The 16,496-nt window shown below is 42.0% G+C and overlaps 1 protein-coding gene across 1 annotated transcript in view; it reads right to left on the reverse strand.

The window, feature by feature from the left end:
- Positions 1 to 2,118: 2,118 nt before the first annotated feature.
- The window catches only part of LOC125460551 (testis-expressed protein 264 homolog), a 257,351-nt gene continuing 242,973 nt past the window's right edge, over positions 2,119 to 16,496 (reverse strand). The window contains exon 4 of the mRNA XM_048548122.2: positions 2,119 to 2,655. Within this exon, the coding sequence (XP_048404079.2) occupies positions 2,366 to 2,655 (290 nt within the window). The 3' untranslated portion in view covers positions 2,119 to 2,365. The remainder of the gene's footprint in view (positions 2,656 to 16,496) is intronic.

The raw sequence follows: 16,496 nt of genomic DNA on the forward strand, positions 1-16,496 counted from the left end.
AAGATTCGGAATTGAGTGAGCTTCTGGGCTTGTTTCAATTTTTTAAAAACTTTTATTTATTTGTGGAATGTGGGTGTCACTGGCTGGGCCCAGCATTTATTGCCTGTCGCTAGTTGTCCCCCCCCTTGAGAAGGTGGGGGTGAGCTGCCTTCTTGAACCGCTGCAGTCCACTTGCTGTGAACTGACCCACAATGCCATGAGGGAGGGAATTCCAGGATTTTAACTCAGCGACACTAAATATATTTCCAAGTCAGGATAGTGAGTAGCTTGGAGGGCAACTCAAAGGGGGTGGAATTCCCACATATCTGCTGCCCTTATCTTTCTAGATGTAAGTGGTCTTGGTTTTGCAAGGTGTTGTCTAAGGATCTTGAGTGAATTTCTGCAGTGCATCTTGTAGATTGACCAGAGTGATAGGAAATGGGGAAGAGTTGACGTGAACTGGAGAGAATTTTCCTCGATTTTCTCCCCAAGTTAGCCCGGGTTTTCACCTGACCTGGGGATCTCTGAGTTTTGGATGGGTGTTTGGGAGTACGTTATTGCGTAACACAACGTAACGTGCTTGTTTGGGAAAAGCTGAATGGACTAGGGCAATGGACATAGTCAATATTTATATTTTTGTACCATCTGGTCTGTAGGATCTTTGCATTAAAGATCGCAACAACTCAGAGGTACACGCATTCCCCTGAAACCTGTCTCCATCCCTTCTCCTAACCCCATTTTTTGTCAGGTATTTATCTTCCATTCTGACCTTTTGCTCTCTGATGCTGAATGCTCTGCACTCACCAAAGATCTTATTTTATCTCTCTGTGACCCCCACCTCAGTGAATTTCAGGCAATTACATGACATTGAATACTTCCATTCCCTTTGCCTCCGTGCGCATTTCATGAACAAATATCCTCTCCCCTTCCCACAGAACCCTTCACCACCTCCAACACACTCTCTCCACCTGGACCTTTCCCTTTGGTCTTTCACCGGCACTCGACTGGTTCATTGAGAACTGTTGGTGTCACATCGCTCGCCCGAATTTCTCTACACCCTCACCAATTTGAACCAAACACCCTCGTGTCCATTCAGCTTCTCCCACACAAGCATGTTGTCTGGTAGACTGACCTCTATATTGCAGAGGCTGAGCACCAGCTCTCACATATCCATCCGATCTTCCCCTGGACCTTGATCCCAACATCAAGCTACCATGTCGATGATGGTCATTAATCTCATTTTATCTGGGGATCTCCCAACAGAGATAAATGTGGGTGACTACTTTGGACAACAACTATGTTCTGACTGTAAAAACAACCCTGAGCTTCCATTTCCTTGCCATTTCAACATAACACTGTGTTTCCTGGCTAACATCTCTATTTCAGGCTTTCTCTCATGTTCCAGAGCAAGCTGGAAGAAGAAATCTCATTTTCCATTCGAGAACCCTGCAACTTCTACAACCCAACATCGAGTTCAGTAACTTTCGACTCGGATTCTGTGCTTCCATGTATTTTACTCATCCCCAAAACCCTGGATTGCTTTCAGCACAGCCTATCCATTCTCTCCAGCTCTCATTGTCACTTACTCAGCTTCTCTTCTGCCCTGGTCTATATCAATAGTCGCCATGTCTGCCTAGTCCTTTCATATCGCTGTGCTCTGTCTCCACCACGTCCCCTCCCACACATCCCAATCCCATCTTCAGCACAAATACCACGTTTTCCTAGCTGCTCTCAGTTCTGAAGAAGGGTCATTGGGCACAGAACATTGGCTCTGTTTCTCTCTCCTCAGATGCTGTCAGACCTGCTGAGTTTTTCCAGCAATTTCAGTTTTTGATTCCAATCTCCAGTATCTGCGGGTCTTTGTTCTATTTTATTACATTATTATGTTGCTATAAGTGTTAGCTTACTGCTTATAAAGGGTTAACTCAGAGAGAGTACACAAGCTACATGTAATACTGATGACAATGGTCTAAACCCATGACATTCAAACAGGAGAAACAGCGTCTTCCCCAATCCTCGAAATCCAGAACATAGTGTTGGTAGAATGAGAAAACCTACATTTCAAATCCAGAATGTCTTGTGAAAAAACATGAGATGGAATTATTAATGAGATGTAAAAAATAAATTTTTAAAACTTCATTTTAGTTGTTAAAGCCAAATATTTGAATTTATTTAAAAAATGAATAATGTTGCTCAAGTATTACAGTATTATAGATACATTGATAGAAGCTTCAATCTTCAATCAAGACTCTTAAATTTCAAGCTATTTGATTAACTACTATGTTTCTCTGGAGTTGCAGCAAGCCTTCTGTACCTAATCCGTAAAAACGTATCAAGCAAAACAGTTTGCAGACCTAGTCGGGTCACTTTATCATCCCTTCCGTGTTTATTCCTCCTCCATTCTCCTGATATCGGTTTCTGTCACTTCATCCAGCTTCTTTTCCACCTCAGAGCTCTGCTGAGAGGCCCAGGGTCGGTCCCCGTTATCATGTGCTTCCAGATCGAGTTCCTCAAAGGACGATCCACTCGCTACTGACTCACTTTTGTCGCTCTTCTCGCTATCTTCAGCTTCCTTGTTGCTCAGGTTGGTGGTCTCTGACTTTGCCAGTGAGGTTTCTCTGCTCTCTGTGTAGGCCTCGTAAGTCATTGAGCTATTTTCACTGAATGAATCCACACCTGAAGCAGTAAAGAGGAAAGACAGACATCATTCAACCGGGTTGAATAGGCAATCTACAGTATGTTTAAAACAAATGTCACAAAGCCAGTCAGCTCTTGGCATCCATCAGGCTGCTCAAGCCCAACAATTTCCATTTTACCCTTGATGGTGGAAGACATCTTGGGATGTTTTGTAAGATGAGACTATTGGTAGGTGAGAGGTAGTGGTGGTGTAGATAGCTAGCATGCAAGTATTGCAGTTTTCAAGGAAGGAGAACTGAATGTTGGTACTTATTACAAAAGGAATGGAGTACAAAGTAGGGAAGAATTGCTGTATCTGTACAAGGCATTAGTGAGACTGCATCCTGAGTACTGCGTCCAGTTTTGGTCCTTTTACTTGAAGGAGGATGTAACTGCACTGGAGGTAGCTCAGAGATAGCTCACTCAGTTAATTCCACAGATGACAGGCTTGGCCTCTGAAGGAGGATTCAGTGGTTGAGGACTGTACTCGCTAAAGGTTAGAAGCTTGAGAAGAGATCTAACTGAGGTATACAAGACGCTAAAGGGGACTGACAAAGTAGAAAAAGAGCTGATGTTTCCCTTTGAGAGGCAATCCAGAATGAGAGGTCATGGTTTTAGGATAAGGAAGAGCAGATTTAAAGCAGCGATGAAGAGGAATTACTTCTCTCATAGTTTGCAAATCTGTGGAATTCACTCCTCCACAGAGTGTCGTGGATGCTGGGACACTGAATAAAATTGAGGAGGAGACAGGCAGATTTTTAATTAGTAATGGGTTAAGGGGTTATGGAGAGCGGGCAGGAAAGTGGAGTTGAGGCTGAGAGGAGATCAGCCATGATCGTATTAAATGGTAGAGCAGGCTAGAAGGGCTGAATGGCCTACTCCTAAGCAGAAATTGTACACCCAATCTGAAAAATGCACAGGTCTCTGACAGTCAGCTGTACTCAACAAATGACAGCACTGGGATTCACGAAGACCAATGGCTAAGCTAACCTGTCAGAAGCTGCAACCATTCATGCAGAGGGCTCCAGTGTGTAGGGAGCATGAAGGACTAACAGCTTCATTCATGGTTCAAACCTGCCGAGGATGTGCCCATGCAGCTCTCGAAGTAAGCTGCAGCCACAAAGTTAACCATCCCAATGAGCTCTCCCAGTTCAGCACAATGCAGTTTCCATTCGTGTGCAGATTTCACTGGTTTTAAAAAGAGGTCAGTATGGCACTGATGAGAAGATTGGAGACAGTCACACACACTTCCTCACAGGTATATACCTAGAGTGATATAACCCTCATCAGACTTCATTAACTCCTGTGATGTACATATGCAATGTGATACCACACCAATTCCCATCACCCAGAGTGATTTAACTCAGTTGTCACCAATTCCTCTCACAGAACACAGAATATAGAACTGCACAGCACAAGGACAGGCCCTTTGACCCACAATGTTGTGCCACACATGACACCAAATTAAACAAATCCTTTCTGCCTATCCTTGGTCCATATCCCTTCGTACCTTGCATAGTCATGTGCTTACCTAAAAGTTCTTAAACACCCCCATCGATCTGCTTCTATCACAACCCCTGGCAGCAGGTTCCACACTTCTACCACATACTGTGTAAAAAAGATCCTCACATTTCCATTGAATTTTCCTCCTCTCACCTTAAATGCACGCCCCCTAATTTGAGACATTACAACTTATGTATGTACCTAGTGTGATATAACACAGACTCCAATCTACCCCTTCCTCACCTCCAACTCTCATTCCCGGCCTGAACCCACACCGCCAGCATCAATCTACCCTCCCTGTCCTCAATCCAAGCTGCCACTTCTAAATGAGGCCCTAATGTCACCAATGAATGAGCTGAACTCGGATGTGTTAATTAAGCCAGATACAGGCAAGCATGTCACCATGTTACCTGTCCTGTGAGGTAGCTTTTCAGCTTGACTGAGGGGTGGGGGTACTGTGCTCTGTTGATCAACAGTCTGTGGTAGTGATAGGCCTGACAGAGGGGCTAGATACTTGACAGAGATTGCCCACGGCGTGCCACAATGCTGTAGTACCTTCTCCCTGCAATGCCCATCGCATAAAATCCTCCTGCCTTCACATTTGTCATATCTACCTTTAGTCAGTCTGCAATTCTGGGAGCCTGGGGTTGGATTCTGTCCATTTGACTCCATTCCATCCCACAGACTCTACTTGGCCTACTGTCTATTTCCAGCATTTTCGACTGGGTTTCAGTTTTAAATTCTGAGCAACAGTAGCACTGTGCTTTATGTTCATTGATGTGATAATACCACATTAAACAATCATATTCAGGAAAATATATATACCTCACAAATGTATAGGACCAAATGAGGCCTACAGAAATATGGACAGGTGAGGTGTGGAGGGATTGGAAAATTATTGCGAACATGGAGATGATAGATCATGATAGTGACAAAAACGTTATAAGACTTTTTTTCTAATCAAGCTGGTCAGGGATGTCACTACACAGCTCTGGAGCAGGTGGGACTTGAAAGCGGGCCTCCTGCCTCAGAGGTAGGGATGGCACCACTGAACCGTGAAAGGTCGCCAGTTTGAACAATTCTGTTTGAGAAGATTTTGTTAAACTCAGAAGTTTGAATTTCAGTGGGTTGCTCGAAGTTTTCATGTCTAAGACCAATAAGGCCATTTGTTGCTGTGAGAAGATGCAGTACTGAAAGAGCAATGAAAATACTAAATGAAAGAAAGTTTACAGAAGTTCTAGAAAAACCATTGCTCTGCAGTTTACTTACACTGCATAGGAGAAGCTGCTTATTTACATTATCATAACAAGAATAAAGCATGTGTTAAGTAGAATGCAAAAGGTATAATGTCCCACCCCATGTCAAAAGACCGTTTTTACACCTCATGAGTTATACAGCTGCATTAGTAATGTTGGGCACCATAAGTCAACTCAGAATGTAAGGGCTATATAATCCATTTGGAGGACTAATTAGTGCCAATGAGATGGGGAGGGCATTGAAAGTTAGAAATGAAACTTGTTAAGCCAGTGACTATGGAGCCTTGAACATTTGCACAATCTCATACGATAAAGTTAATTACTGTAAGTCTTCACTGATTCAACTGAAAATGTCACCTCTAGGATCTTGTTGTCTCTATCGTATTTGTCTAACTCTGTGCCTGTTCTGAAAGAAATTAAACAGTCACAGAGTTAATAATTAATAAATTAAATTTCATCCTTTGAGAAACAAAATCAAATCTGCCACCTCGTTTGAAGTATGGTGGCTTTACAGAAAAAAAGGACTTACATTTATAAGGTCCCTCTGGCGACCTTCGGGCATCCCAAAGCACTTTACAATTTATGTACATCAAAGAGTTACAAACAGCAATGACATTAATAACCAGATAATCTATTTAAGATTATTGTTGGGACAAACATTGGCCTGGGTACTGGCAGAATTCCCCTGCTATTCCTAGAACAGTATCATAGAATCTTTCACACTTTCCCAAAAGAACAGACGAGCCCTTCATTAACTGCTCAGTTAAACGACAGCGCTTCTAACAGTGAGAGTCTCCCTCATCTCCGCAATGGAACGTCAGCCAAGTCTAGAGTGGGGTTTGACTCCATGACATTGACTCAGAGACTTCAGAGCTACCACTGAGACAAGATTGCCACTTATTCACTCTCACTCTAATCTCCCTCCCAGCCCAAGTTAAACCTTTTTACCCCTTGCTTTGCATATTTTTCATATTTTCTCACATTAAAAAATACTTTTTGAAATTGCCCCATTTTGAGTGATTTTGGTTCACCAGACACCATCTTTCAGTTTTTCGCAATTAAATCGGAAAATAACAATCGATCCATCTGACCCTTTGATATGCAAGAGTATCAGGTACAGAGAAACCATCTGACAGAGTGCACACTGGTAAGATTGACCTGTCGTCTCTCTCTGCAGGTGCTGCTGTGCATTTACAGCATTTGCGGTCTTCATCTTGATGATCTGGCTTTAGGTTTGATATCTTCCCAAGTTAAAACAGCCTGAGTTCCATTTCTGTTTGCATTCTTTCCCCAAATGTTTTATCAAGCATAATGCTTGACCCTACTCCTTGTCCTTGTCTGACATTTAAATTCCATTATCAGAGCAGTCAATCCTCTGGTGTGCCAGACGTAATTACTGTCTGTGTTTTTAGTTAGACTACGTTAATTGCGCACAGCGATTAAATGGCAGAATGTTTCACAGCATTTAATTGGTCTTGCAGCAAAGCTGCAATGAATACCACAGGATAAAGGAAGAGTGCATACATAGATAGAACATTACAGCACAGTACAGGCCCTTCAGCCCTCGATGTTGTGCCGACCTGTCATACCGATCTCAAGCCCATCTAACCTACACTATTCCATGTACGTTAGTACATAGTACGTAGTAATAACGATTAAGTAATAGCAGAGTTAGAATATTTGGTGCAAATTTGAAAGCTCTTACATCAATAGAACACAATATTATATATTTTTCGCTTCTTTAATGTGGGTAAACGAACACTGCTTTTGGGAGGAAGGATTACACCCGTTGTCATTGGAACTTCATTCTTCCCCAACTAATTCTTGAGCAAGGGCAGCCACACAGTTTAAAGAGGGGCCCACAAATTTGGTAAGGCACAGTGAATTTAATTGAGTTCAGCTCAGGTTAGATCACACAGAATACAGGAAGAACTAGCCATTTGGATACAGAACTGGCTCAAAAGTAGGAGACAGAGGGTGGTCGTGGAGGGTTGTTTTTCAGACTGGAGGCCCGTGACCAGCAGTGCTAGGTCCATTGCTTTTCGTCATTTATATAAATGATTTGGATGTGAACATAGGAGGTATGGTTAGTAAGTATGCAGATGACACCAAAATTGGAGGTGTAGTGGATGAAGAAGGTTACCTTGGAATACAACGGGGTCTTGATCAGATGAGCTGAGGAGGGGCAGATGGAGTTTAATTTAGATAAATGTGAAGTGTTGCATTTTGGAAAGGCAAATTAGGGCAGGGCTTATACACCTAATGATAAGGTCCTGGGGAGTGTTGCTGAACAAAGAGACCTTGGAGGGCAGGTTCATAGTTCCTTGAAAGTGGAGCAACAGGTTGATAGGATAGTGAAGAAGGCATTAGGTATGCTTGCATTTATTGGTCAGTGCATTGAGAATTGGAGTTGGGAGGTCATGTTGTGGCTGTACAGCACATTGTTTAGGCAACTTTTGGAATACTGTTGCAATTCTGGTCTCCCTGTTACAGGAAGGATGTTGTTGAACTTGAAAGGATTAAGAAAAGATTTATAAGGATGCTGCCAGGATTGGAGAGTTTAGGCTGGGGCTATTTTCCCTGGAGCGTCAGAAGCTGAGGGGTGATCTTATAGGGATGTATAAAATCATGAGGGTCATAGACAGAGTAAATAAGCAGGTCCTTTCCCCAGGGTTGGGGAGTCCAAAAGTAGACAGCATAGGTTTAAGGTGAGAGAGGAAAGAATTAAGACGGGCCTAACGGGCAGCTTTCTCATGCAGAGGCTGGTGTGTGTATGGAATGAGCTGCCAAAGGAAGTGGTGGAGGCTGGTATAATTACAATATCTGAAAGGCACTGGATGGATATATGAACAGGAAGGGTTAAGAGGGACATGGGCTAAATGCTGGCAAATGGGACTAGATTAATTTAGGATATCTAGTCGGCATGGGTGAGCTGGACTGAAGGGTCCCATTCTGTGCTGTGTGACTCTATGAGTCAAACTGCAGTGGTAGTGTCGCTGACACAAATTGCCAATGAAGCTACATTTACATTGATTATTCAAAGTCCAATGTTTTTGTTTTGTTTATTTGACATGTAACTGAACAGAACTGATCTGCATTTGTGACAATGCCTATATATACACTGAGATTTTTTAATGAATAAAGTATATTTTTGAAATAAAGAAAAAGCTACTTTTACATTGGCACTCAAGTCTCCCATGCCAAACCAAACCCAAAACTGAAACTCTTGCTCAAATGGAAAAACTCCAGAGTAAAGTTGCTGGATTGACTACAACTGGTGGCTTTGGTCCGGTGTTACAGTGGGTTTTACTGTTAAAGCATCTGGAAGTGAATTTAGCAAGTTTACATTGGGAATATAAGCAGACAATGCAGGAAGCATGCAGCAAGTCAGTTGGAGTCTGTGAGAGAATAGTCTTCCACAAAGCAGGGACTAAGGAAGTGCCCAGTCTGATATATTTCTCCTCCTGAACTCTCTCCCCAGAAATGACAACTTATCTTTGCAGGCTTCTGGCATTTTCTGCATTGGTTCCCAGCATTTGCCAATTTATTTGCAAAGTCTACATTAATGGTTGTCACCAGACACACAAGAACCTGACTCAGGAGCACTGTTGCTGTTGTTTATCTGCAAGATGCTGATCAGGTCTCTGTACAATTCCGACATTTTTCTCCTCCAAGAGTAACAATTGACTCTACTGAAATTATGCTGTGGAAGAGTTTTATACTGACATGTCATTGTCACAACAAGTGTAAAAGACATGCACTAATATGCCATGTTTCCCAAACTCAGCACGTCCAAAATGATTTACAGCCAATGAAGTACTCTTGAAGAGTAGTCATTACTGCAATGTAAGTAAACATGGAAATTAATGTGCACATAGCAAGATCCCACAATGCTCTTATCATAAGCAGATAATGTAAGCAGATATACAGCAGGAGGTGATTGAGGGACATGGGAAAAGTCCTTGCTCCTCTTTTAAATCATGTAATTTTTAAATCAGTTTGAGAGAGCAGTTAGATTCTCAGCATCCCTAAAACAGATAGGTATATATTATCTAGCACAATCTTGTCTCCCAAGTACTATTCACTGCTAGAAGCCTGGGTGAGGATATTGCAGGTCTCACCTGTAATGCTGCTCCCATAGTTGAATAGCTTTCTAACTCTCACAGTTTGAACTGACACAGGGAACGTGTCAGCTGATTGAGGTTCTCAGGTTTATTTGCACTCAGGGAGCTGCAGTCCAACGATGCATTGGGCAGGAAGAAGGTGGGAAGAGGGTGAACACGTCTCACATCTAAAGCAACTGGGGGGAAAAGATTTGAACCACGGGACCAGCTGCATTGTAGGAACCGTCACTTAGCAACCAGCAGAAAGCCACTGCAGTGATGTATAGTCCAGGAACTGGCCTGGCTAGAGTCCTTGCAGCTGAGAGTGACAGCGCTCTCTCTCCAGCCAAGATTGGCTCTCATGCGTCAATGAGCAAATCCAACATTCTGGTCCAGAAGCCTCACTCTTTTCAAAGAGAAACATCCCCACTGCATCACTGAGGTCAGTGCATCCTACAATTTTACAGTTCAGCTGTCACTCCATAATTTGACTGCTGTCAGCATTTTTCTTCTCACCTCCTGTGCAATTAAGATGTTTTCTCCTAGATTTCGGTTGCATCTGTATAAAATCTGCCAGTGTTCACATTCACTTCCTCTTCCAACAATGGCTTTGAAAGGCTCCATTAAGGAGCAATTGAATGCCCCTGTCCATAATGGACCTTCACAGCAGAGCAAGCCCATTGAACACAGAGCTACTTGGGGCTCCTGCACACAGCATACTTTTACAATGATGTGCTCACTCTTATCAAAGCATAGTGGCTCACTGGAGAAATCTTAAAGGCACCGTACACCTCAAGCAACCATTCCCTCCAACACTGGACTGCTACGTGCAAAGGAGATTAGCTAGTGAATTTCGGCAGCATTCACAGAACTTGTTTGACCTGGATCACTTCTTAAAATGTTGTGTTTTCATCAAAATGTCATTGCGTGTTTAATCTTACAAAATATTCAGCGCCAGGCTTTTCAGAGATGTCATTAAGGTGGATAATAGGAAAAGCCAGCATTCCTCTCAACTGAAACAGATCAAGTGTCCAATGCTTTACGATCATGATGCCAGAAGCAGGGGACAAAACAGTTCTATATATTGTATCCTCAGCAACTAATGAACAGGCTGTCATTCCCCTTGGTTTCAGATCAACATTCATCCATGAGCAAGCACTATAATGGACATGTCCTTTATCTCATTGTTCTTTGTGACAGCATTCCATAAGCAAATTCACAACTGACTCCACTATATTATGCAGTCCAACAGTACGATCCCAAACATTTATAGCAGAGGCCTTATTAGAAAAGCAATTTTCCTGCAGGATGTGATGGTCTACAAAACACAGGAAACCATTAGAACCTTGCAGACAGGAGAAGGATTCAAGCAAAACTGCATTAAAAATGCTAACATTGTGATTAAATATAGGAAGAGGTGGTACAGAAAAGGAACAGAAGGGTCAGGAACTGAGGGGAAACCTTATTTAGCCCTGGGGATCGGAGATACATGGTGTAATAGCTATTTATCAAGCAGGATTAGAGATGTTCACGGTGTAAAATATATTTATCCAAGGGGAATATTGGATCTCTAAAGTGTAATGGTATAATGTTTGCTTATTCAGGAGGGTGGTCATCGGGCCCACTCTGATACTCAGATCATTGCTAATCAGTACTTTAACACAATCCCACTTGACAGTCTTACATAAGAATGGTCTCTGGTCAGGATCTCCAGCTGGTCCTGAGCATCAACAGTACTTTGGGAAAGAGAACTAATGATTTTCATTAGCCTACTTGAATTTACTTTAAAAAATACTCCTCAATTTTGCTACTAAATTAGTCTATTACTAAATTAGATTATTCTGTACTTTTCTACCAGAAGTAGTTTCTTTAAAGAAATCCTTTAAGCAGTTGAAACACTCTTAGATCACTCTTGAAGCTTCTTTGCTCAAGGCAATAGCAGCTGAGTCTGAATAATTTCACCCTCCAAGACCTGTCATCATGCTGCCATTGCTTTAGGAAACTCCTCCTTTGGCAGGGCAAGGATTAATCTCTGTGATGCTTCATGGTATTTTGTTTATTTTTAATTTTCACAGGAGTAGGAGTACAATACTAATCACCACACTTGGGCAAAGGTTGAGTTTAAGATTATTCAGGAGGTTAACAGTTAAAACACGAGTCTTAACGTTTACTGGGTGACCATATGGCATATTGGTTTCTGCAGCGGGATAAACATTAAGATTCTAGTGAACATATGTTGTGCTAAATGTATAGAATCCAGGATGTAACACTCTTTACATGATTGGCACATAATTGCAAAACGAAGGGAGGTGTGACGGATTAGAATGCTGATTTCTGATTTAATCCAGTTGATAGCTCCCCGTTTTACAACTGGTTGTAAAGTTCTTCAGGAAACTGGTTGAGCAATCCCAACCCAGCACCTAATCAGCCTCACAGCCTTACACAGGGCCTGCTAGATTGTACGAAGCTGCTCACAAAGGTGTGTGTTCAAGTAAGGGAATGGGAGAAATAGAAATGTCTTGCTTGCTGAAGATAGTCAATATGGCTATGGTTTTGGGGATCCACCTGAGAGTAAGCTTAAATTGGGGCTGTGTTCAATGTTTCTGCTCGATACAAAAATGTAAAAGCGAAATGTACAATTATAGAATTGTACGCCACAGAAAGAAACTCTTTGATAAAACATTTTTCCTCCCATCACCACCTCCCCAACTGAATTTCACTGAGCACCCTGCTCCTTCCTTGCTGTTCTGCTAATTGTTCCTAGTACTCATTTGTTCACCTTAAACAACATGAAATTTACCTAACGTTAGAATCAGTATAGCATCGAGCTGGACAGAAAACTTCCTCCTATATTACACAAATAAATTACAGTAATTTAATCGTAACCGTCAAGCATGCTGCTAATTTTATTTTTACCATTCTGAATCAGCGAGAGAATATGTTTCTTCAATGCTGGCAGAGAGGGACGGTGTGTACGCATTTGACACGGTTCTACCACTTCTGAGTTGTGTGACGTGGAAATATCTGTCATTGTCCAAACCTACTCGGGACTGCCACCTGCCACTGCCTAACCAATGTGCTGGAGGATTTGAGAAAAGTGAGAATTTTGCTGAATCACCAAACCAAAATGCCAGCTGCACCTCATCGATGTGGTCCAGGTCAAGCAGGTGCAGAAAGCTCAAGCCATTGTCTGTGCTCAGTTAGCAGTGTCAGGTGATAAAGTTTTGGTGCCCCATCTAAACTATGTACATGCCAACACTGAACATAAGGATGACTGATGGCTACCACAGAACACAAACAAATGCTTACAGTCTATAAATGTCTGGAAGCACTCATCATCAGGTAGAAAGGCTGAGCAGTCCCAACAAAATCAGACAATTTGTGCTTACCCACACCATGAACAGTCATTGTGGCCGTAATCAGGTTGCATGACTGAGTTAGGATGTACCACTTTACATACTATGCATATGAGAAATGGCTATCTTCAATAATAAAGGGAAATCAATGGATGACAATATTAAGAATAGCCACTTGAATGGCGTGTAGAGCCTCGGACTGTATTGTCATAGGGTTCAGTGTTTTTAGTACAGGAGATAAAATACGAGTCAAGAGGATGTGTTTGTAGTGGTTAATAAGCAGTCAGGCTTGACTGAAAGGTAAATGATACTGTTCACTGACACACAATGAAGCAGGTTCAACGTCACACTTGTTCCCAATTGCAACGCAATCAATCCTTAAGCAGGAGGAAGTTGTAAGAGTTAATGTGAACAGTCAATGTCACAAAGCAATAATTTAATATGTGCTTGCTGTATTCTCCAGTTCCTCATTGAATACATTATGAAACCTGACTCAATAAACACAGATACACTGTAAAGCAAAGCTCCTGAGATCAGGCCCACTTGTTCAGAAGCACAGTGGTTAGCCCTGCCACCCCACAGCGCCAGGGGCCCAGGTTCGATTCCACCCTCAGGCGACTGTGTGTGTGGAGTTTTCCCATTCTCCCTGCGTCTGCATGGGTTTCCTCCGGGTGCTCCAGTTTCCTCCTACAGTTTGAAGATGTGCAGGACAGGTGGATTGGCCACACCAAATTGCCCAGTGTTCAGGGATGTGCAGGTTAGGTACATTAACCATGAAAAATGCAGGGTTATAAGGATAGGGTAGGAGGATGGATCTAGATGGGACCCTCTTCAGAGGGTTGGTGTGGACTTGTTGGGCCAAATGGCCTGTTTCCACACCCATGGAGATTTTAAGAAATCTAGTTTTTGTTTAAAAAGGCCATCTACATAAATCTAACTTATCAACTGAATTTCAATGATAAAGTAACAGGAAATACTGTCCAAATGCACAACAGGCTAAAATAGAGTTCTAGCCTGTCAATAATTACTCAGTTATAATTTTTTTTCAGTGCTACCTCCATTCCAAGCCTAAACACTGCCCTCATTAAATCAACCATGTTCCTCAGAAAACCTGTGTTCAGTGTCCATCAGTAACACCCAGACCCTGTGCTCAGTGTCCATCAGAAAGACCCAGACCCTGTGCTCAGTGTCCATCAGAAAGAACCAAACTCTCATGAGTAACTCTACCATTTTGTCCATAAATGCAAGAATCATTTGAATTATTGTGATGATTCATTGTTTTTGATAGATATGCAAAATGTTCACATGCACAGTGCTCAGCATGCTCTTTTGTAAAATCTGAGTCTTAAGTTATTGAGATGACAAGTTAATATTCATTAGCAGATGGACAAACAAAGAAGCAATTGAAGATAGCCATTAAAATACTGTTTGAATGTACACTGAACATATGTTGGGACATTAATTAATGCACTGGAGTACCATATAATTAGAGTGAATCTCACAATCAAAGCTTCTTTAAAATATCAAATCTTAACAAAACATTACACATAAACTTGCATATTAATTAGTCAATCTATTTCTGTTGAGTATTTAAATATCTTTTTTCTCTAAATAATGATTGTTAATGTCATTTGGAATTGGGGGAAGCAGCTGGTTTGGAAGTACCAATGTGGGGTCCACATTGATAGCCACCCAGAGGGAGTGGCCAAGAGGCTTTGTTGGGGTAAAGATGTAATTTTTTAATGTGTGTTGTGGCTCATGCATTCATCCACCAGCTCCACATGCACAAGATGGTTCATTGCTTGACAGGTGTCAGATCTCTGCTACTTTTAGTTGTAGCTAATGCCAAGTTATTGAATGCTTTTGATGGGATTCTAAGATTTATCCTTTTACTGATGCCTGATGGCTGTAAATATTGTTTCAAACTGGGTGCGGGTGTGTATTTCAGGGCAACAAATACTAAGACAAGTGGAATATTCTCACTGTTAACACCACTTGTGCCCGCAACATGATCGCCAGTATTGTCAGATGTGAATAAAGGACAATTCATCTCCAGAATATAAATGTTGCTGGGCTGTGCCGTCATTTATTTCCCATCCCTAGCAAACTTTCAGGAGTCAGGAAAGGAGTTACTCTCCAAAGAATTTCTAACCTCTGATCTGACCTTGTAAGCATAGTAGCTATTGTGACTGGTTAGTTCAGTTTTCGGTGAATGGTAACCCCAGGATGTTGATATGGGCAGATTCAGCAATGATAATGCCATTGAACGATTTCAGACCATGAGATGTAAGGACACTTACAATTGCAGGTGAGAGGGAGTTTAAGGATTTTGAATGAGGTGTGAGTGACCACCCTTCACAACAAGACAGCATTTAACTAAATAGGATATCAAGGAGCCCTAGTAAAACTGGAATCAATGAGGATCAAAGGAAAACTTTCTGATGGTTGGAGTCATACTACAAGATATATGGTTGTGGTTGTTGGCGGTCAGTCATCTCAGCTCCTGGATATCTCTGCATGTGTTTCCTAGGGTAGTGTCTAGGCCCAATCATCTGCAGCTACTTCATCAATGATCTTCCCTCCGTAAGGTCAGAAGAGGGGATGACATCTGATGATTGCATAGTATTCAGTACCAATTACAACTCCTCAGATACAGAACAGTCAGGATTCATCTATCAAATAAAAAGAAACACTTTTTCAAGTGCCAAGCAATGACCATTTCCACAAGAAGGCATCCAACCATCTTCCATTGACCATGTGCAGGACAAAAGATGTGTCCGCACTAAGTTCTGCCATGGGCTCTGACAATATTTGGGCAATAGTACTGAAGGCTTGTGCTCTGGATAAAGGTAAATCCCTAGTGAGGGAGTTTAGAATATGAATGCAGACTAGGAAGAAAAGCAAAAAAAAAAATTGTGTAAGCTATTTTAGGTATGTCAGACGGAAATGTTTGGCTAACACAAACGTGAGTCCATTACAGATAGAATCAAAACTTATGATGGGGCATAGAGAAAAGGCAGAGAAGCTAAATGATCACTTTGTTTCTGTCTTCACTGAAGAATACACAAGAAATCTCCTGGATTAGAGATTTAGGGGCTGGGGAGAATGAGTAATTGAAAGGAATTAATATTAGTAAGAAAAATGTGTTGGCGAAATTAATGAATCTTTGGAATTCTTTATTTCACAAGGGCTACACATGCTCAATCATCAAGCATCTTTACAAATTTCTAACTACCAGGAATTATAGAATCACTACAGTATGAAAGCAGGCCATCCAGACCGTTGAGTCTACACTTACCCTCTGAAGAGCAGTCCACCCAAACTCATACCCTCCTTACCCTACCCCTGTAACCCTGCATTCCCCATGACTAATGCAACAGGCCTGCACAATTCACCTAACCTGCACATCCGTGGCCTGTGGAAGGAAACCGAGCAGCCGGGAGAAACCCATAGAGACACGGGGAGAATGTGCGAACTCCACACAGACAGGTGTCTGAGGCTAGAATTGAACTCGGGTTACCGTGAGGCTGTAGTGCTAACCACTGAGCCACCGTGCTGCCAAATGTAAAGACACCTGGGGATAGTGTGGAAGAAAGGCACTTCAGTGCCTGATTAACCATGGT

This window comes from Stegostoma tigrinum, chromosome 11 (assembly GCF_030684315.1).
Source record: "Stegostoma tigrinum isolate sSteTig4 chromosome 11, sSteTig4.hap1, whole genome shotgun sequence".
Lineage (NCBI taxonomy): Eukaryota > Metazoa > Chordata > Chondrichthyes > Orectolobiformes > Stegostomatidae > Stegostoma > Stegostoma tigrinum.